Consider the following 18,865-nt stretch of genomic DNA (forward strand, 5'->3'; position numbering starts at 1 on the left):
CCAAAATTGTTGATAAACTCTACTTTTCAGTTCATTTTTTTGTTATTTTGCAATTAATTATTATTCATAGTTTTTTCATATATGGCGCACATTACATTACAGTCTGTTAAAGTTCAATGTCACCTAACATAACATGGATTTAACATAACAGAGCTCTCTCTCGCTCCCATTCGCATTTTGATTGTCATGTGAATGGCATTATATAAGAAGAAGCAGTCATATTTTTTTTTTAATTGCGAATTTTTGTTGGAGCTTGCGTGCAATGTAATTCGGCATTTATTTAAATATTAAAATATATGTGCTGGGGTTCTCGATGCGCCATCAATTAGCCTAAACACTCAGAAATTGTGCGCGCAACAACGTGTTGGTGCTATTTTCGTGCATGGTTTTTAACCAAATTCACCACCACATTGCCGCTCCGTCGCCGACGCCGCAAGCTGATGATGCTGATGCCTTAAATGTTATATTTTGTGTCCAAAGAGAAGATTATTGCAGTGCAATCAATACTTGCCGTTATCTCGCAGCCTCACAGAGTGTTTAATAGATTGCTGCCGCCGCATCCGCACCCACTGCCGCACCGCCAGCCGCAGCTCCAACTTGAACATCATTAAACGAGTGCAATCTCGCTGCTCCAAACGCAGCTGCTATTTAAAAAAAAATTCGGAATTGACACATTAGAATATACATAAAAATTGGCTCGAGTTAAAGATATACATTGTATATAGACAGGTAAGTTTATAAACCATACTGCAAAACGACCGCATTTTTCCGCAAGCATATGTGTGCGTGTGTGTGTGTGTGTGTGAGTGTGAGTGCGTGGGCCCTGTGAATGCTTGTTGATATGCGGCTTGCTACAAATTTTGTATTTGTTCTTTGCTTAGATTTAACTTACATTCTATTCACACTGATAATGACAGCTGTGTGCGTTGTGCAGCAGCCGCCACTCCGCTAGTACCTTGGCCACCCGCGCCCCCCTCTACCCCCACGCATTCAATCATCGCTTATGCATGTATTTATAGAGCACATCGCAGTCCATGTGCGATGGATTTTTTTGACACTTGTGCATGTGTGTGTTTGTGTGTATGTATGTTTATTATATGTATATACATAAGTATGATTCGATACGAATTTTTAATGTTTCTTTGGGTTTGAATTTTTCTGTTCTACATTTGATTTCTTTACTATTTGGGCCAGCTGAAATGCTCTGTTTACCGCAAGATAACAAATAATGCATAAATATCTGTATTTAGTTGTATCTTATCTTAGATTACTTGACTAATTTGGTAGGACCTTCGCTGCGTGGGCGTTCAATAAATATTCATGCATACATACAGCATACATATATACACATTGGTATGTGTGTATAAATTGAGCATATCAGCAATGACACATATATCAACATGTGTTTTACCTTTTCAAGTGTTTAGAAAGTACATTTTTGTACCCTACGCATGGGAAATAGGTACGAAAGGGATAAATGAAAAACACGATTTCAATAATGAATATATATATATATATATATATATATATATATATATATATATATATATATATATATATATATATAGTCTTGATCAGGATCGACGGCTGAGACGCCATGTACGTCTGTTCAAACTTGTTTTATATGCGTGTATCAAACGCAAATCCATTTCACTTAAAACTAGCGATAAATCTCCGTTTCTCTGATAACGATAAATATCGATTTTCAGCCGCAGTTTTTATTTTGGCATATTTGGGATATTATGGAATGTAGATACACAACATTTTGTTGGTAATTCAAGAATATTTTGAATTGAATAAAACGTGTTTTACGTACACTTTAATGTCATCTTTAACCTATACAAATTGCATAAAGATCGGTCTATTAACAGGCGAGTTATTTGAGAATACATTTTACGAGTGTGGAGTAGGGAAATGAAGATAATCAGAGTATATAAGTATGTATATAAATATGATCTTGATTTTGTCTATGTTTAGAAGAAAGTTTGGAGCAAGTAGCGCCTGGGTACAGGGTATCTTCGTGTTGGGCACTCTCAACGAGCGCACTCCTGGCACAATCAAAAAGAGTTTGAGCTTTATCAATTGGCAATGGTCATGGAACACCATAATTAGAACCGCTCGCAACTGCGAATGCTATAAACAATTGGCCACACGAGCTGTGTGTGGGTGCAACGAAATGAATTTCATATTTTATGCCATGCATTTTAAAATGCAACCTGCCTTTTTTCTGACAGCCTGCCTGCCTGCCTGGCCCCCACGCCTCACGCACCTCACCAGGAAGCCGAGCATTACAAGGCGATTACCGCATGATTCTCGATATAGATCTACAATGAATTATTTATCGTAATGAGTGGCCCTTCAATACGCTCAGTTCGCAGTCTTGAACATGTTCACCTGTGTACAGGTATGCTCGCTAGCAGTAGCATATAGCATATTAAACTTGCACCGTCGTATTTCACTGCTTACTATGAGTGCGGCGTCGTCAACGGACATGGGAAGGTCACTCAACATTGGACGAGCGGCTTCTATAGGAGCTGACTCGACGGCGACGTGAGCGGCAGCCTAAACAAATATACTTGTCAATTTTCAAGTTAGCTCCTATCCAGAACATCTTGCGCGCTCGTAACGCTGTAATACCCTGTGCCAGAGGCTGTAAAGCACGCGAAGATCCCTTTAGATGGGACATTTTTAAGATGTGTAGAAAGAAAGCGATTTTGTAGGTTCCATTATGGCTTATTGGTAATACACTCTTTTGCATTATAGATTCCCCTATCCGCTGGCCAAGCCCAGCCAAATGCCTAAAGATTAATCAAGTTATATTTGAGATACTCGAAATTAAAATTGAGGAAATGTAGAGCAGAGAATAGAAGAAGCACAGCTGGGAATAGCTTCTGTATAGCGATATATTCTTGATGTAGGGCATTTCCTAGTCGGCTAAGTCAAGCCAAATGCATGAAGATTAAGCAGGGTATATCTACAATACTCAAAATTACATATTTAAGAAAAGTATGGCTGAGAATAGAAGAAGTACAGCTGAGGTGTTTAGCTTCTTATAGGGATATATAGTTGGTGCAGGGTATTTTCTAGTCGACAACTCTCGCCTAGCAAACTCTCTTGTGAGTGTGTACTCATATGAGTTGGTTTACTTGTTGCCTTAATAATATTATTATCTAGCAGCGACTGGCTGAAATTTCATGTTGAGCTCTTTGCGCCAGTTCCAGCCGAGTGGCGATTTGGCGTGTCAGCGGCTTTTGCCGAGTGGAGATAACGTTACGTGAAACGACGCCTCGAAATGCGGTTAATGAAATTTCAGGCCGAATTGTCAGGCATTTTGTATGTTTGTTTAACTGTGTGCGTGTGTGTGTGTATGTGTGTGTGTGTGTGTTTGTTATCGCTGTGTGTGCGGGGCTTTGGGTATGAAATTTCAGTTTTTCCAAAGTGCTAAAATTGGAGATTCAACGATAAAAAAAGCTCATGACTCAGCTTAAAAGTTTATTGGCCCTGCGCACTCGTGTTACTTCGCGGAAAATATTTGGTTATTTCGCCAGCACAGCAAAACGATCGTCAGAATTATGTGACATTTGGAGAGCCTGGAATTTAGAATGTAGAAACCTGAAGTAAAAGTTGATACGCATATATACGTAAAGATTTAAGCGAGCCTGAAGGGTTATTTGCTTTTGATCAATATATTGCTATATAAATATTACCCGGAAGGGGCTAAGTACAAAAAAATTAACTAAAATTTCAAAACTTGTTTGTTGCTTTAAATTATATGATTTTATACTATCATATTTTATTGATTTAAGTTGTACAAGTAATATTTCTTAATTTCCTTTGGAAATGCTTTCATTATATATCAAAGAGTATTTAATATTCCAATCGCATCGCGTATTTAGTAAATATTATAGCTATATTCGGGCTTATTCATTTTATCCGTCCTGTGCCTCTATTTAACGTGCACATTATTTGGCAATAATTACAATTTCAATTGCAAGGTGATTTCACACCTGGTCCAGTGCGAGCACGCCTTTGTCTTGACAATAGTGCTCTGCTCCCAGATTATGGGATCGGAAATGGGCGCGACACCCTTTGTAACAGATCAACCCACATACAAAGCGCAGTCACAAACAAAATAATGTAATAAAATGTTGACTATAAAAACCAGCTGAGAGCGCCGCGCGTTATTCAGTTTGATTTTGGTGGAAAGCGCGTCCAGAGCTTGATTCGCAGTGCTTGCTTGGTGGGTGCTTGCGGTGACAGTGGGGCAAAATCTGGAACTTAAGCCAACAAAAAAAAATAAATAAAAAAAGATCATTATTATATAATTTTGATATAGAAAACCGATGCCAGACTATGGCTTTTGCTACAATGATTTGCCTGCAATTTCTCTCAGTGTTTTTTTTTTATTGTGTCTGCTATTTCATGAAAATCACGCAAACTGAATTTAAATTAGGTTTGATTACAAATAAACAAAAAGGCGAATACAACAACAAGACATAAAAGATTGGCGGTCAGCACTTGACCAATTGACTGAGTAGTCGACTTGATTGGAAACGACAAATTGACAAATTGCAACAAAAAAAAAAAAACAAATGAAAAAAAAACCAAATAAAAGAAATCAAATTTTATTAAAATCAAAAAATAAAACTGCGTCTGCTGTGGGAAAGTATTTCGGTTATTTTCGTGGCTTCGCTTCAATTATTTTTGGCACATGTTTAATTGATTTTCATTGCCAGTTATTTGTGGAGTCCGCCTGGCAACAAGTTGCAATGCGCTTGCAACCTTTCACCTTCAGCCTGTAGCAGCAATGTCCTTGCCAATTGCATTGCCAATGGCAAGGCGCTGGGCTGCCCGCGCTAAGCCAGGCGTGACCTTCACACGCCCAACTTTGTGCAGCACGAGGCGACGATGACGTCTCGCTTTTATTAGGTCGATGATAGTTGGGCAAGTGCGTAGGTAATGCGCCAGCTCATATCTGCCACCCACGCGAACCCTTACCTCCCTTCCAAAATATCCAACACTCCCGCGCGCGAGAGTCGTAAATATTTTGGCCAAAGTTTTATCAATAATTGGCCAGCCCGCGCGCTCAACCCAGGCAGAAATTCAAACTAATTGCCCGGTAGCCCACTCAGTGCGCAATTGCAAAATTGTTCAAATGACAACAACAACAACAACAACAACAACACAGCTGCTAGTTACAGCAATAACAAAGCAATTTTCAACTTACTTTCAGAGGGGATAGGGAAACTTTTCGTAATGCTTTCCCGTATCTTTCACTTTTGCCACGCGCCAATTGCGGCCTGTCTTTAGCCCGTTGCAGCGTTGCGCCAACTGATGACGTTGTCGTCGTCTTTGGAGGTGGGCCCATGGCTCCCACAGCTCCCACTTTTTACGTAATACTTGCCACGCTGATTAACCTGACTTAACGAGCTGCTGCCGATTGAAATTGCGAATCGCAGTGCATTTAAGAGCAAGTAACTTAGCTGTCCAGAACTAACTTTACCTGAGTTCGTTTTTTAGATTAGTGAAAACATTTTAAAGAAATACACAGAAAACAGTGCAATTGTTAGGCGACCATTAAAGATTAGTGTAAATCAAGAGCATTTGGAGAAGCAGAAAGTTTGAAGAGCAGCTCAATCATGGAGAGAGCTGATCTCAGCTACGAGCTACGCATCGAAAGTGTGCTGTGTTTTCTCTCTTGCATTGTACTGACATACTTTTAAGTAACTAAGATGTACGGATCCAAAATGAATATAAATATACGTTATTATCAAGCAAAAATAATTTGTAGAAGAGTTACACAAAAGTGCTTTAACAGATCAGATATTGCGATAGACATACCAACTTAAAAAGACCTCCACGCTTTGGACAACGAATGTAGTACTCCTTTCTCCGCTTCATATATAAATTGTGTGTAAACTTGTGTGATAGATAGAATTAAGAATTACTGTGTGTATTCGTATAGAAGCTTGTCTACACATACAAATTTAGATAAAAACAAAAGACATTAATACTCAAAATCAAATTTGAATTGCTAAACTGTAACCAAAAACTTTTCAGATGATATAGCTCTAGAGTCTATGATTGACAAGTTCTTTCAGATATGGCTAGATGGACTCAGCTGTTGATACCTGATCTAAAAGACATCTACCTTATGGAGTCGTAAATGCCTCCTTGTGCCTGTCACATGCTCAGCTGCACTACTATCAGTACAAAAAGAGTATAAATATAGCCGGCGCCTACGCAGAACTTGTAAGCTGTGATTATAAAACAGGTCTTAAATCGTTTTACACCTACTGCAAATTGATTGATTGGCTATTTATGATGCCAAAATGTCTCTTTTAGAAATGCAGCCACAATGCTCCATTTAAGGCTGCAGCTAAAACGGTTGTGTGGTTTGTGTGTGTGTGTGTGTGTGTGTGTGTGTGTGTGTGGGGCACAACAAACTGTGTGTCCATATTAGGTCCATCAAGTGGCCGCCAAACGAACTTGAACTTCCGCTCGTTATTGCCATTATTGTTTAGTTATGCAATGGCCTCTGTAATTGCGATCTACACATGCGTAATGAGTGTGGGGGTATTCGGAGTGTTGTCGAACACGCTTCACTGAGCCGGCCAAAAGTTTGCTAATTCCATTTTGGCTTCTCGTTCCAGTGCAGATCCAACAAAGCGCGCGAATAGCTGAATATATAATGAGCAGAGCGGCCCACAACGAACGACAATAAGCCAGACACGAGTCGAGAGCAGCAGCAGCAGCAGCGAGAGCAGTAGCAGGCAGCGGGAGAAGCGGCATTAGAAGATCTTTCACAAGATTATTTACTAGCGGAGCTCGCTCCGTCCACCAAGATGGCACGTCACATAATGGCCGTGTGTGTGGTGTGCCTGCTGTGCGCACAGCGCCTGCACTGCCAGGATCATATTGGAGACATGCTGGTCACGCAGCGCACAGACATAAAGCTGAATGCACGCCTAGCCTACGGCAATCTGAGTCCATCCAGTGAAATAACCACCGATCAGAGGCAGCTAGCCGATGAGGACGATACCCAGAACTACAGTACAAGTCCGCCCTACAGGAGACATAAGCGACATGCCAGCCACGAACATGAACACGACCACTCATCGCCGCATACACAAGTCCCGCAGATCACCGAACACTTCCTGCAGCAGCTGATGCAGCAGCAGACGTTAAATGCCAGCAGCTTTCGGAGCCTGCTGCAAAAGCTCGGACTGCAGCAGCTAGTCAGCAGCAACGAAAGCGTGAGTTACATTCGTTGTAAATTTCAAGTGTTATCCTTATTAATCCTCTTTTATATTTGTAGTGCGTGCCAGTTGAGCGTCTGGTGCATCATGTGCAGCCGCATGATCTCAGCCATCTTGGCGACCACGCTGCGGAGCATCGCCTGCTGCTAACCAACTGTACGCTCTCACCCAATGGCAACAGCACCAGCATATCCTGCGCCCCACTAGACACCTTACCAGCACCCCAGCCGCATACAGACTACGAACTCAACGAGCGAGACTTGTTGTATCTGTGCCCAGTTCTGCTGCACGAACTCGCGACCAGCAGCGGTGGGTGCATAGAGCCCGATGTACTCTCTGAAATTGATAAATACGAAGCGAGCCAGAAAGATGACATTTTTTATGGTAGGTACTAAAAGAAAGATGCAGGCTGTAGAGGGAACATTTAAACAGTCTTGGCTATAAACCTTATCATTAAAAGTATAATTCTTTTAAGAACAGGAATCTTCCGTAAACGTATAAGTGATAAGCATCAACAGCTGAGTCTATATACTAGGCCCGTCTATCTGTATTCGGGTAAACGACAGTGTCAGTAAGAATTAAAAAAAACTATAATATATGGGAGCAAATATCCGAAATACTAGTAACAATTTGTATTACCCTCTTGAAGGGTACAGAAAATCCGAATTTTTGTTGTCGTCCAGGTCAGTCTGCTTGTCATATAGCTGCTATAGATCATATCGGTTGTATTCCGAATTTTTGTCTTAAATACTTATTCGTGTTTTAATATATTTTGTATCTCCTCAACTTCTAAACTCCTTTCACAAGCAGAAGCATGTTTACATCGTGCTGTTCAAATAAAAACAATTGCTCAAAACTAAGGTTCTTATATGAAACAACTTCTAAAGATAAATGTTCCTTTCTGTTTTGATAAAGTAGCTAATTTAGCTTCGAGATTAATTAAATTAAAATGAATTTCTATTGTAGTGTGGATTTATGCCTTTACATCAGTGTTTGCCTGCGGAATTTTGGGCCTTGTGGGCGTGGCCATAATACCATTCATGAACTCCCGCTATTACAAGCACATAATTCAGTATCTGGTATCGCTGGCCGTGGGCACCATGACCGGAGATGCGCTGTTGCATCTGCTGCCGCACGTAAGTAGCCACAATATTTAATTAATGGAACATTCTAATATTTGACGGTTTATTTTAGTCGCTGGCCGGCCAGGACGAGCACGGCATGATCATGAAGGGGTTGGGCTGCCTGGGCGGCATCATCTTCTTTTATGTGACGGAGCATGCGCTGACCATGATATCTGAGTGGCGCAAAAGCGTTGAGAAGAAGGAAACAAAGAAACCTTCTCGCGCCAAGGTCATGCGCGATCCGGACTCTTCGGTAAACAACTCTGTGGCGGGCGACAGGATGTGCAAGCAAAAGTATAGTTCTTATCCGTATTGCTATGACGAGATCACGGTGAACAATAAGCAGGACGTATGGATGCATTTGCCGGATGATGGCCCAGCGTCTGCTGTGGCGGCATCTGCTGCTGGCGCTGGCGGCGATGCATCCAGCGGCGAGTGTAGCAATCGGCGCTGTGACAAGGCTGAGCATGAAGGTTCCAATGAGGCGGTAGCGGCTGCACAATCTCTGCTCTCCACCTCACACAACAACTACGCAGAGATGAACCACCACCACCACAATCACAACCACAACAATCATCAACAACAGGACAGCAGCAATACGGTGACAACTGAATTGGACGGCAATGCTGCAACGGCAAATGGAGGCAAGGATAAGAATGATCATGTGACTGTCATATTGCGTGAGCATGAATCCTCCCATCACGGACACAGCCATCGCCATGGACACGTGCATTCGCCACCAGAGACACTAAGCGCAGTTGCCTGGATGATTATAATGGGTGACGGCTTGCATAATTTTACCGACGGCATGGCTATTGGTGCCGCTTTCGCCGAGAACATTGCCGGTGGCTTCTCCACTTCTTTGGCTGTCTTTTGTCATGAGTTACCGCACGAACTGGGCGACTTTGCCATTCTCATGAAGGCCGGTATGTCGGTCAAATCGGCTGTGTACTATAATCTGTTGACGGGAGTGCTCAGTTTTATCGGCATGATCTTTGGCATTGTGTTTGGCCAATCGCAGGAGGTGGCCCAATGGATGTTTGCCGTGGCAGCAGGTCTCTTCATATACATTGCGCTGGTCGATATGGTGAGTGGTGTGTGTGTGTGCATCGATAGATCAAATAACTTAAACGTCTTTCCATTTGCAGATGCCTGAGATTTCTGCTGCTCACAAGTCGCTGGCGCAGTTCATGCTGCAAATTGTGGGCATGCTCAGCGGTGTACTCATTATGCTATTCATTGCCATCTATGAGGGTCAATTGATGAACGCATTCGGCTCAGCGCCGGCCAGTGCAGTGCATCATCAGCACGTGCACTAAAAAGGAAGAGAAAAAAATATAAGAGGATCGACTGTCTTTAGAGTCAAGCAGAGAATCTTTTTAGAGAGTATTGCGTGTATTTTTTCGAGTCTAGGGTTTTTAATTTTGTATAATTGTAGTAGTTTATGTTATGTTATTTACCTCAGCCACTCTCACATACATACATACACACACATCCAAACAGATAATGCAAGTCATTAAGTAATAGACACCCAATAAGATTCGCATTTGTTAAACAGTTTATGAAACACACACAAACATTTGTTAACTGCCAGAGTTGTCCGCAAATTGAATTTCGTTCCTAAATGTCTAATGCCCGATTTGCGTTCGTTTTGGAATTAGCTTGAATTGATTTACACACAAAAACACACACACACAAGATCTACACACAACAAACACACATTTAATGTAAGAAACTTTCAATGTGCATAAGCTATAAAGTGATTCTGAATTTAAAAACGATAAAATAGAAAGCAAAAGAGAAATTTGCTTAAAAAAAAGATGAAACTGAACACAACAAAGAAACATCAATATCAAGATGTGAAACAATAATTGAATTGAAACAAAGCGTGCACTGATGAATATAAAATATAATAGGATAGCTAAGAAGATCATATAAACGCTATAGCTATAAGTCTTATCTTATACACAAGATAAAACCCATCTTAAATTTACAATTCGCAATTACATATTGTAGCGTGTATATTATTAAGCAACAATTATATACACATAGTTTTTTGTATTTTGTAGTCTGTAGGGTGCGCACGTTCATTTCACGGCTAAGTTCGAGAGTAAACATTCTATGAAACAAATTATATATATATATGTATATATATATATAAATTATTTTTGGCAGTACTTATCCATTTGTATGTACTACCTTTTGCAATCCACAAAAATTATTTAAACTTAATTTATTATTATCGTAGTACGAATTATTAAGGCATGCTCATATTACCTCTTTCTTTTGGCACCAACGTTTGTTTATCTTTTTTTCCTTTTGTTGTAATAAACAAAATGACTTGTGTTTTTGCAAACAGCGTCTTTTGTTGTTAAAATCTTTATTTAAAAGCGCACAAACAACTAAACGTTAAGTGATTGTGATTAAATATTGAATTGAGTAACTAACAATTGTAAAATGATGCGCTAGCCTGAAGGAAGGGCTCTCATAAACACCGACATTTACACCAAGCTAAGTATCACCCTTATAAGCTGAGCAAACTAATAATATGTCATAAAGCCCACACTATTTGCTAATGAGGCAGTAAAACCTATTTGACTAGACGTTAACTTAAAAGTAAACACTACTTTAATATGAAACAATTTTTGAAAAAAACAAAACTACTTTGGTGATATCAAGCAAAAGGCAATTGAAACGAAATAAACGTACGAGTATGATAATATATGTAAGTCTATGTGCAAGAGTCTTGTAATAAATCATTCGAAACGAACATTTTTAGATATATTCAATGTTCTAGAATGCATTTTCACAAAGACGAAAATTTTTTACCTTGCAACGTAAACACTTTTTAAACTTTCCAAATAAATGTTTTCCACCTCACAATTTTCGGGCCAATATCTATACTTCAAACGCGCGCACTCTTAATGACACTGTTGCAATCGATAACTTTCGATAGCTGTATTGTATTTATGTTTTCTAAGGGGAGCTCGGCAACTCTTGGCATGTTGTTGGTAGAGCAGGCCAACAATAGTGGCGCTGTCAAACTGTGAAAGATGCAAGCGACCGGGTCGAAATTACTGCTGCCAACAATTTGCAAATTTCTGGCTATATTCTGCATAATTATTACACAGAACCATGTGGCGGCCAACGTGAATCCCAGTGCTATCGGCGTGCATAGACGGTTTGAGTACAAGTACTCGTTTAAGCCGCCATATTTGGCACAAAAAGATGGCACCGTACCGTTCTGGGAATACGGGGGAAGTAAGTAGACGGGGGCAGCTCCACGTCAGTTGTTTTGGCCGTCTTCAGGCCACTTGCGATGCGTGCCATGGGTGCGAGCGAGACGGCAAATAGCGGCCAGCATCAGACGAAACATCGAACGCAACGCAACGCCAAAGCAGCAAAGTGTACACGCAGGCACTTTGTTTAAATGCAAATTGTGGACAAACTAAACGTCACCTGTTGCTCTACATTTCAGATGCCATCGCCAGTGCGGAAAGCGTACGCGTGGCGCCCTCGTTGCGCTCACAGAAGGGCGCCATCTGGACAAAATCACAGACCAACTTTGACTGGTGGGATGTGGAGATTGTCTTCCGCGTAACGGGACGTGGCCGTATCGGAGCCGACGGTCTGGCCTTCTGGTATACTACGGAGAAGGGTGACTATAATGGTGCTGTGTTTGGCTCCTCCGATCGCTGGAACGGCCTGGCCATCATCTTTGATTCGTTCGACAACGACAACAAGCACAACAATCCATACATCAGCGCTGTGGTCAACGATGGCACCAAGCAGTACGACCATGCCAATGATGGTACGACGCAGTTGCTAAGCGGCTGCTTGAGAGATTTCCGTAACAAGCCCTTCCCCACGCGTGCTCGCATCGAGTACTACAACAATGTGCTCACCGTGCTCATCCACAATGGCATGTCGAACAACAATGATGACTACGAGATGTGCCTGCGCGCCGATGGTGTGCAGCTGCCCAAGCACGGCTACTTTGGCATTTCAGCGGCAACTGGCGGCCTGGCCGATGATCACGATGTGTTCCACTTTTTGACCACATCGCTGCATGCTGCCGGCCAAGTGCAGGAACCACCAAAGGTGGACAATCAGGAGAAGTTGACGCAAGAATACAAGGAATACCAGGACAAACTGGAGAAGCAAAAGCAGGAGTACAAGAAAGACCATCCGGATGAAGCAGTAAGTAACACACAATCAAATGCCCCGTATCAGCTGTCAGAGCTCAAGGCGTGTGGCAATAGGCTTTCATAAATTATGCTTAATCCAAGTTGACAGCCAATTGTGTGATAGACAGTCGTTATCTGTGCCGCTGATAGTATGCGTTGAGCTAACGTGGGTTTTTCTTTTGGCACTTTATTACAGCACAAAGACCAAGAGGAAGACTGGGAAGAGTTTTACGAGTCGGAGAATCAGCGCGAGTTGCGTCAAATCTGGCAGGGTCAGAGCCAAATAGCTGAGCATCTGCGTGAATTGTCGCGTAAGGTTGACGAGATCATTGGCCGCCAGGAGAACACGCTGTCTCTAGTCTCGCGTGGCCTGGCTGCCAATGCTGGTCAAGCTTTGCCACCGCCAGCGGCTGGCAGCGTGCCCCTGCAGCAGCTACCCGCTGGCGTTGGTGTCACGCGGCAAGATGTGGATTTACTGATTGCCAATCAGAACATTCTGCTCAGCACCATACGCGAAATACGCCAGCTTGCGGGAGATATCAATGTGCGCACTGATAATATACAAATCAATCAGAAGAACGCGCCCACAGCGCAAATTCAGTCTACGGGCTACGATGTCCAAACGTTGATAGCCGAGATGCGTGATGGCATGAATCAGGTCAAGCAGGGCATCTCGCATGTGGGCCAAAGGTTAGTTGCCCTCAAATCGAATTCTATTTGCACATGTTGCTAAGCTTTTGGTATTTTACAGATTGGGTATGCCACAGGGCTCGGCCCAGGTGGCACCTTGTCCCACCGGAAGCTGCGTGGGTGTCACGTTATTCCTTAGCGTCACCGTTGTGCAACTGCTGCTAGTATTTCTCTACAACATATTCAAGTAAATAGGCCCATAAGATACCCTAGCTGCTTTACCTAAACTGATATTATTGTTATTAATTTGCAGAAATCGCAGCGAGGCGCAAGCGAAAAAGTTCTACTAGGCTTTCGGCTCAGCACGCAAAACGAACACACACACACACCTGATTAGGCGACAACTAAATTTAGTTGAAATGAAATACTGAAGACTTCAGCTTAGATTGCTCTACAATATTGTATAATTGTTTTTTTTTTTACGTAGACCCAATTGATTCAAGCCAGGTCTCCAAAATTGTATGTGACTTAATTTGAAACCGAAACTGAACAAGTAACTAGAACAATGAAGAAGCCTCATGACAAAAGCCACAAGACAAATTTCTTGCAGTCCTAGTTCACTAGTAGATCCCATACCCCCATTACATATATATATATATTGTGTTTGTAACCTATCTGTTTTAGCCAAGTCTAAAGTTTCGGTCTACTCTCAAAACTGTGCATATCAGTGTGTACAGCCGTGAACTCTGCATTTCAATATAAAAAAAAAAGAAAACAAAACATAAACAAATAAAATAAAATAAAAAATGTAAAACCGTAATGAAAGTAATAATAATACATAATGAATTCCGTAAATTTAGCAAATAAACAAATACTTTATGTTTTTTATACGTTACTCGAGCTAAAGCATTTGAGTCTTGTGACAAAAAAAAACAAGTTTGGCAGCTTTTGTTATTAGCACGAAACTTAATTAATGCGTTGAATTTATCACACTTTGACGTTTTTTATACTGAATATTATATAATTATTATAAATTATAGATGAAATGAGAAACGGTGTCTTTTACAAGTTCCATTCCAGTCTCCATGTTTAAAGTAAAAATAAAAAAACAATGTGTAGAAAGCGAAACGATATATCAAGAGAATTGTATAATAAGAAGAAAACGTAAAGCTAAACGTAAAACTAAAAATATTATTAATTTTCATGTTAAGTGCTAGAGTATAAAAATGCTAGTGTATCTCTTAAGGAAAAACAGGAAAAATCAACGTTTCCAACGACAATGCGGCAAAAATGGCGCCACTTTGGCGACATTGCAGCCCAGCAGAGGGGAGGACAGCAAAACTTTGCCCATAAAATCTAACTGCCATTGGTGGTATTGTGGACAGGCCCGGCTGAGGCTTTAGGTTCAATCCAACCGAGCGAACAAAAACCCCAGCCAAAAGATAAATGGACAGAAGCCAACAGCAGTCGCTCCAAAGTTATAAATATTGTTTTTGGCCCGCCTCGGGTTTGGGTGCGAGTCTGGTTGGATGCTGGCTGGATGCTGCGGCTGTCGGGTAAGTATATAGCCATCGCGCTTATATAAGACCTGCGCACACTATGTACACGCCAGAGGCGGACATTGCGCAGGACCAGTAAAACGTGCTCTGCCTCGGAGGCAGGGGGGCCGCGCACGTCTGGCTATTGTGTTCTTATAACAGCCAATCGGCGTCGGGCAAACAGGCGTACAAAATGGCCACGTTTTGTTCCGACTGCAACCCAAAACAGTTCCACAATTTAACACCCATTTTAATAGTAGAACTATTGTTCTACAACTGTTGGAAATGCATTAAATTAACTATTATTTGCTATTTTTATTAGTTAGTTAAAGGCTTTTAAATTTTTAATATTTAAATAGCACTGGCTAATATAATAATACATAGAATTTGGCTTTGCGCTTTTAAATATTTAATATTCAAATAGCACTGGCTGAGATCATTCTGCAGGGGATATAGTTAAATGGTTTTAAATTTACAATATTTAAATGGCACTGACTAAGATAATACCATATCCGGCAATTTCAAGCCGGATTCTTGTCTTTAAATGAAGCTTAGCTTCTAATTTTTGATATATTCATTAAAGCCGATTTTCATTCCGATTTTCATAAATTGATTGAACTAGATCTGAATTGATTCTCCATTTAAATTCAAACAACTTTTTTAATTTCCTTAAAAAAACTTATGCCAAGAATCGAATATTTTCTAAGTTACTAAATTGTATAATCTAGTAGCATCTTTCTAGATTACAAACTTCTTTGACTTAAATGAAATTATTTTGTATAAGGTACATCATATTGGCCTCCTCTTGACTTCGAGCTCCATTCTATACTCTGTAGTACTTCGAAGACCTTGTTAAAACTAAGCCAATTATGTATATTTTTGGCCAGGTCGTGGACTTTAGATTGTTTCTGCATTTAAATAGGGAAACGAAATTGTTTATAATTTCCTTATCAAAACTCATGCCAACAAATATTGAAATCCCGCGTTCATAGTACATAGTTTCTACTAGAAACTTTCTAGTTTACAAACTTTTTTAACTTTTGGCTTAAGTGCAACGATTTTGATAGGGCGTAGCCTTTGACCTCCTTTTGACTACCATATCTGCAACAAAATGTTCCTGCCAAATATGCATTCCAAAAATGTTAGACTAAAGAAATATCCTGTCTATAATAAGTGCCTTAGCCAAGTTGTCAGCTTCCATAACCCTGTCAAAACTGATTCGGGTTTCAAAGAGGATGTCTTAATCTCTAGATTGATTCTGAATTTTAATTGTAAAACTAACTCTTTGTTGCATTTTTCTATCAAAATTTATGAGATATATTTAGAACTACAGAAATCCAAGTGTGGTAGTAAATGTTTATCCCCGACTTCGAACTTACATAACTTTGGCATTATTAGACTGATTTTCTTAAGAGATAACTTTTTGTTTTGGTCAGGTTAGATTGATTCTATAACTTTGTCAAAACTGATTTCATTTTCATGATAAATACCATGCTGGTCTCTAGATTGATTTAATTGTTTGTGGTTGGGGGCTACCCCTAATCCATTTTGAGCTATCTATTCTAGTCTAGTCTATCTGTCTAGTCTATCCTATCGAGTTCCTTTCTTTACATCATTTCAATAGCATTGCTTTAAATTATGAATATTTTGTAGTTCTCGATAACTTTAATAATCCACAGGGCATATTTGCACATCTGTGGAGTTTTTCGCTTACCGCAATCCATTAGTAAATGAAATTCATAAATCCCCAGCACCCAGCGACGACAGTTTAGCAACATTTGCCAAACATTTGCAAACAAAAAAAAAAGAAGAGGATATAAAATCAAATTCAAAGTTATTGCAATGTAGCCGGGTGGATGGTTTCGCTAAATGGATGCTGAGTGATTCTCCTGCATGCTCGCCACATCCTGCATCCTTTGCGTGACAAATGTTGCGCAAACAACAAATGGATAACATTGCGAATGGGATATGGCCAGTTCCAGTTAACGCAGCTTCAATCTGTGGTAATGAATCATAAATTTCCATAACTGTCAAACGATCCCAGCGGCATCTCCAAAGACGGGGAGATTCTGGATAAAACATTGTTGCAATTTGTAAAAGGGATTTGGTTTTGTAATTAGCTAATAACTTGTTGGGTTAAGCGTTAGCTGTTTCTTTTAATAATAACGGTGGAAGTTAACCAAATTTAGCATAAATTAATTAGTAGAAAACAAGTCGAGAAGTATTAACATTAACATTTAACTTCTATTCTTAAAGATACGGAAATATTAATGAAAATGGATTGGAAACCAAAAAAGGAAATACCAAAAACTTCATCAGTTTGCGGACGGGATTACCAGCTATAAACTAAAACTTCGATTCCCTAGTGATTCCCAAATTAAATTGCAAAGAGTACGATAAGGATTTGGGAACATAAGCACGACATAAACTCTTGGGGGCATATATGGACAGGCTTTCCGTAAGTAAGATCCTTGTTATAGAAGACGGAGATCGGTAAGTTTCCTTATACCCAGTGTACCTTACATAACCTTAATTTGCATATGTACATAACCTCAAAGTGCATTCACTTTTATTTCGTACATAACCTCACATTATGTAATAAGTAATGTACTTTTACGATATTCTAAAAACTTGAAATCTTAAACATGCAATCTGTCACACTCTATATTAAGTGAAGCTTTAGGAAAACCCCGGGAAAACGCGAGATACATAACCTCACATTACATTTTTCAGTGTGGAGTAATTAGCAATTAACTTTTTTCGATATTTTAGCAAGTTTTCGTTGACCAACAGCCTTTTAGCTGCGTAGTAGTTCATTTAAATCTTAATCAAGCAATCTCCCACACTCTAAGTGAGGCGTTGGGAAAACCCCGGGAAAACCCGTCAGATGTTTAATGTTGCTCATGCCATTAGCTCGACGGCAAGTCAATGACAAAGGATAGCCCATTAGATATGTGAAAAGACAGACAATGTGAACGGAGGAAAAGTGCGACTGTAACCACCCTTTGTGATTTTTGCGAAAAACCAGAACAAAACTCGAAACTGGATAATATTTTGCGCTTTTTGGTATGACGAATCCACATGTCACACATTTTGCCGAATGAGTCGAATTGCCAGCCAGCCGGGCCAAGTGCCTGCCCCAGCTCCTGCTCCTGCTCCGGCTCTCACATCCGTTTAGTGGGCAATCAAGCGTGTAGTGCAATTCAATAAGCGGATGGCGGCTGGCGGCGACGGCGACGGCGACGGCGACGGCGACGGCGGTTCGACTTGAAGAACTTTATCAACACCCATGTCGGCATTAGTTTTGTTTACAAACTTTTCCCGTTGCCTTTTTGACAGCCAGCGGCAGCGACAAGCGCTCGCCCGGGGTGGGCCCGGACCCGGCTCTGGGCTGGGCTGGGGTGCAATGCAGTTGGCCAGCAGAGGGGTTGGGGGTAGCTTGCTTGACGGCATTTTTATTTATGAGCACTTAAATCGAAGCGCAAACTAAAATTGCACATTCGCATCTACATAAATATGCAATTGCGGGCATGTGAAAATGTTTCGCAGCGCCAGGGCCAGGGACTCCGGCTGATAAATGATGAAAAAATTAAGAATAAATACGAGCCAGCTCGCCCTCAACCCGGACGCACAATTTTAGATGACAGCTCCCGATAATGCCGACATCAATTTGAAACTCAATTGAGCTTGGGTTCGAGTTGTTGTTCTTGTTGTTGTTGTTGTTGTTACAAGTTGTTATTCCTTGATAAATGCTGCGCTATCAGCGTCGTTTATCGTCGAGGGCCTTTTGACTGGGTGCGACAAGTCAGCGAATTGGAAACTGTCCTGTCAGCCCAACACACCCACCCCCCATCCTCAAGGTAATGTGGCTTTTGCCTTCCGCTGCGCCCATGTGCCCCGTTGTCTCGGCTCATCTCTGGGGCGTTGCGAGCAGTTACATGTTAAATGCTTGCTTAATTGCTGTTTAGTCTCTTGGTTAGGCCCCGAACGCACTGATTAATGACCCACAGATATATAAAACCCATTTACATTCTATATATACAAAATGCTAGAGCAGACTTGGCTGCAAATTAAAACTGGTCAGACTCTGCTAGATCAGGAGATACCCTTCCACATAGCCTTCACTT

At 40.9% G+C, this 18,865-nt stretch overlaps 2 protein-coding genes across 3 annotated transcripts; both read left to right on the top strand.

Moving 5' to 3' along the window:
• The first annotated feature begins 1 nt into the window (after position 1).
• Positions 2 to 11,265, top strand: LOC115771124 (zinc transporter foi). Of its 2 annotated transcripts, none has more exons than XM_030716688.1 (6): positions 2 to 729; positions 6,654 to 7,256; positions 7,319 to 7,643; positions 8,226 to 8,395; positions 8,454 to 9,470; positions 9,532 to 11,265. In XM_030716688.1, the coding sequence occupies exons 2-6, from the start codon at positions 6,846 to 6,848 to the stop codon at positions 9,700 to 9,702; spliced, it is 2,094 nt and encodes a 697-aa protein (XP_030572548.1). In that variant the 5' UTR covers positions 2 to 729; positions 6,654 to 6,845; the 3' UTR covers positions 9,703 to 11,265. The 2 variants fall into 2 exon arrangements, with proteins under 2 accessions (XP_030572548.1, XP_030572549.1); XM_030716689.1 differs by having other exon boundaries at positions 6,659 to 7,256.
• A 148-nt stretch (positions 11,266 to 11,413) lies between these two features.
• On the top strand, positions 11,414 to 14,019 carry LOC115771126 (protein ERGIC-53). The gene is made up of 5 exons (XM_030716692.1): positions 11,414 to 11,644; positions 11,862 to 12,583; positions 12,767 to 13,260; positions 13,322 to 13,447; positions 13,514 to 14,019. The coding sequence occupies exons 1-5, from the start codon at positions 11,437 to 11,439 to the stop codon at positions 13,548 to 13,550; spliced, it is 1,587 nt and encodes a 528-aa protein (XP_030572552.1). The 5' UTR covers positions 11,414 to 11,436; the 3' UTR covers positions 13,551 to 14,019.
• Positions 14,020 to 18,865: the final 4,846 nt, after the last annotated feature.

The sequence above is a fragment of the Drosophila novamexicana genome, unplaced genomic scaffold, assembly GCF_003285875.2.
Source record: "Drosophila novamexicana strain 15010-1031.04,08,12 unplaced genomic scaffold, DnovRS2.1 tig00000024-arrow-pilon, whole genome shotgun sequence".
In the NCBI taxonomy this organism is placed as follows: domain Eukaryota; kingdom Metazoa; phylum Arthropoda; class Insecta; order Diptera; family Drosophilidae; genus Drosophila; species Drosophila novamexicana.

What these genes read in the sequence shown, in the direction of transcription:
- LOC115771124 (XM_030716688.1), top strand. Translation starts at nt 6,846, where the DNA reads ATGGCACGTCACATAATGGCCGTGTGTGTGGTGTGCCTGCTGTGCGCA. An exon ending in TAGTCAGCAGCAACGAAAGC is followed by an intron (nt 7,257 to 7,318) that starts GTGAGTTACATT and finishes TTATATTTGTAG; the next exon opens with TGCGTGCCAGTTGAGCGTCT. An exon ending in TGTTGCATCTGCTGCCGCAC is followed by an intron (nt 8,396 to 8,453) that starts GTAAGTAGCCAC and finishes GGTTTATTTTAG; the next exon opens with TCGCTGGCCGGCCAGGACGA.
- LOC115771126 (XM_030716692.1), top strand. Translation starts at nt 11,437, where the DNA reads ATGCAAGCGACCGGGTCGAAATTACTGCTGCCAACAATTTGCAAATTT. An exon ending in AAGACCATCCGGATGAAGCA is followed by an intron (nt 12,584 to 12,766) that starts GTAAGTAACACA and finishes ACTTTATTACAG; the next exon opens with CACAAAGACCAAGAGGAAGA. An exon ending in ATCTCGCATGTGGGCCAAAG is followed by an intron (nt 13,261 to 13,321) that starts GTTAGTTGCCCT and finishes GGTATTTTACAG; the next exon opens with ATTGGGTATGCCACAGGGCT.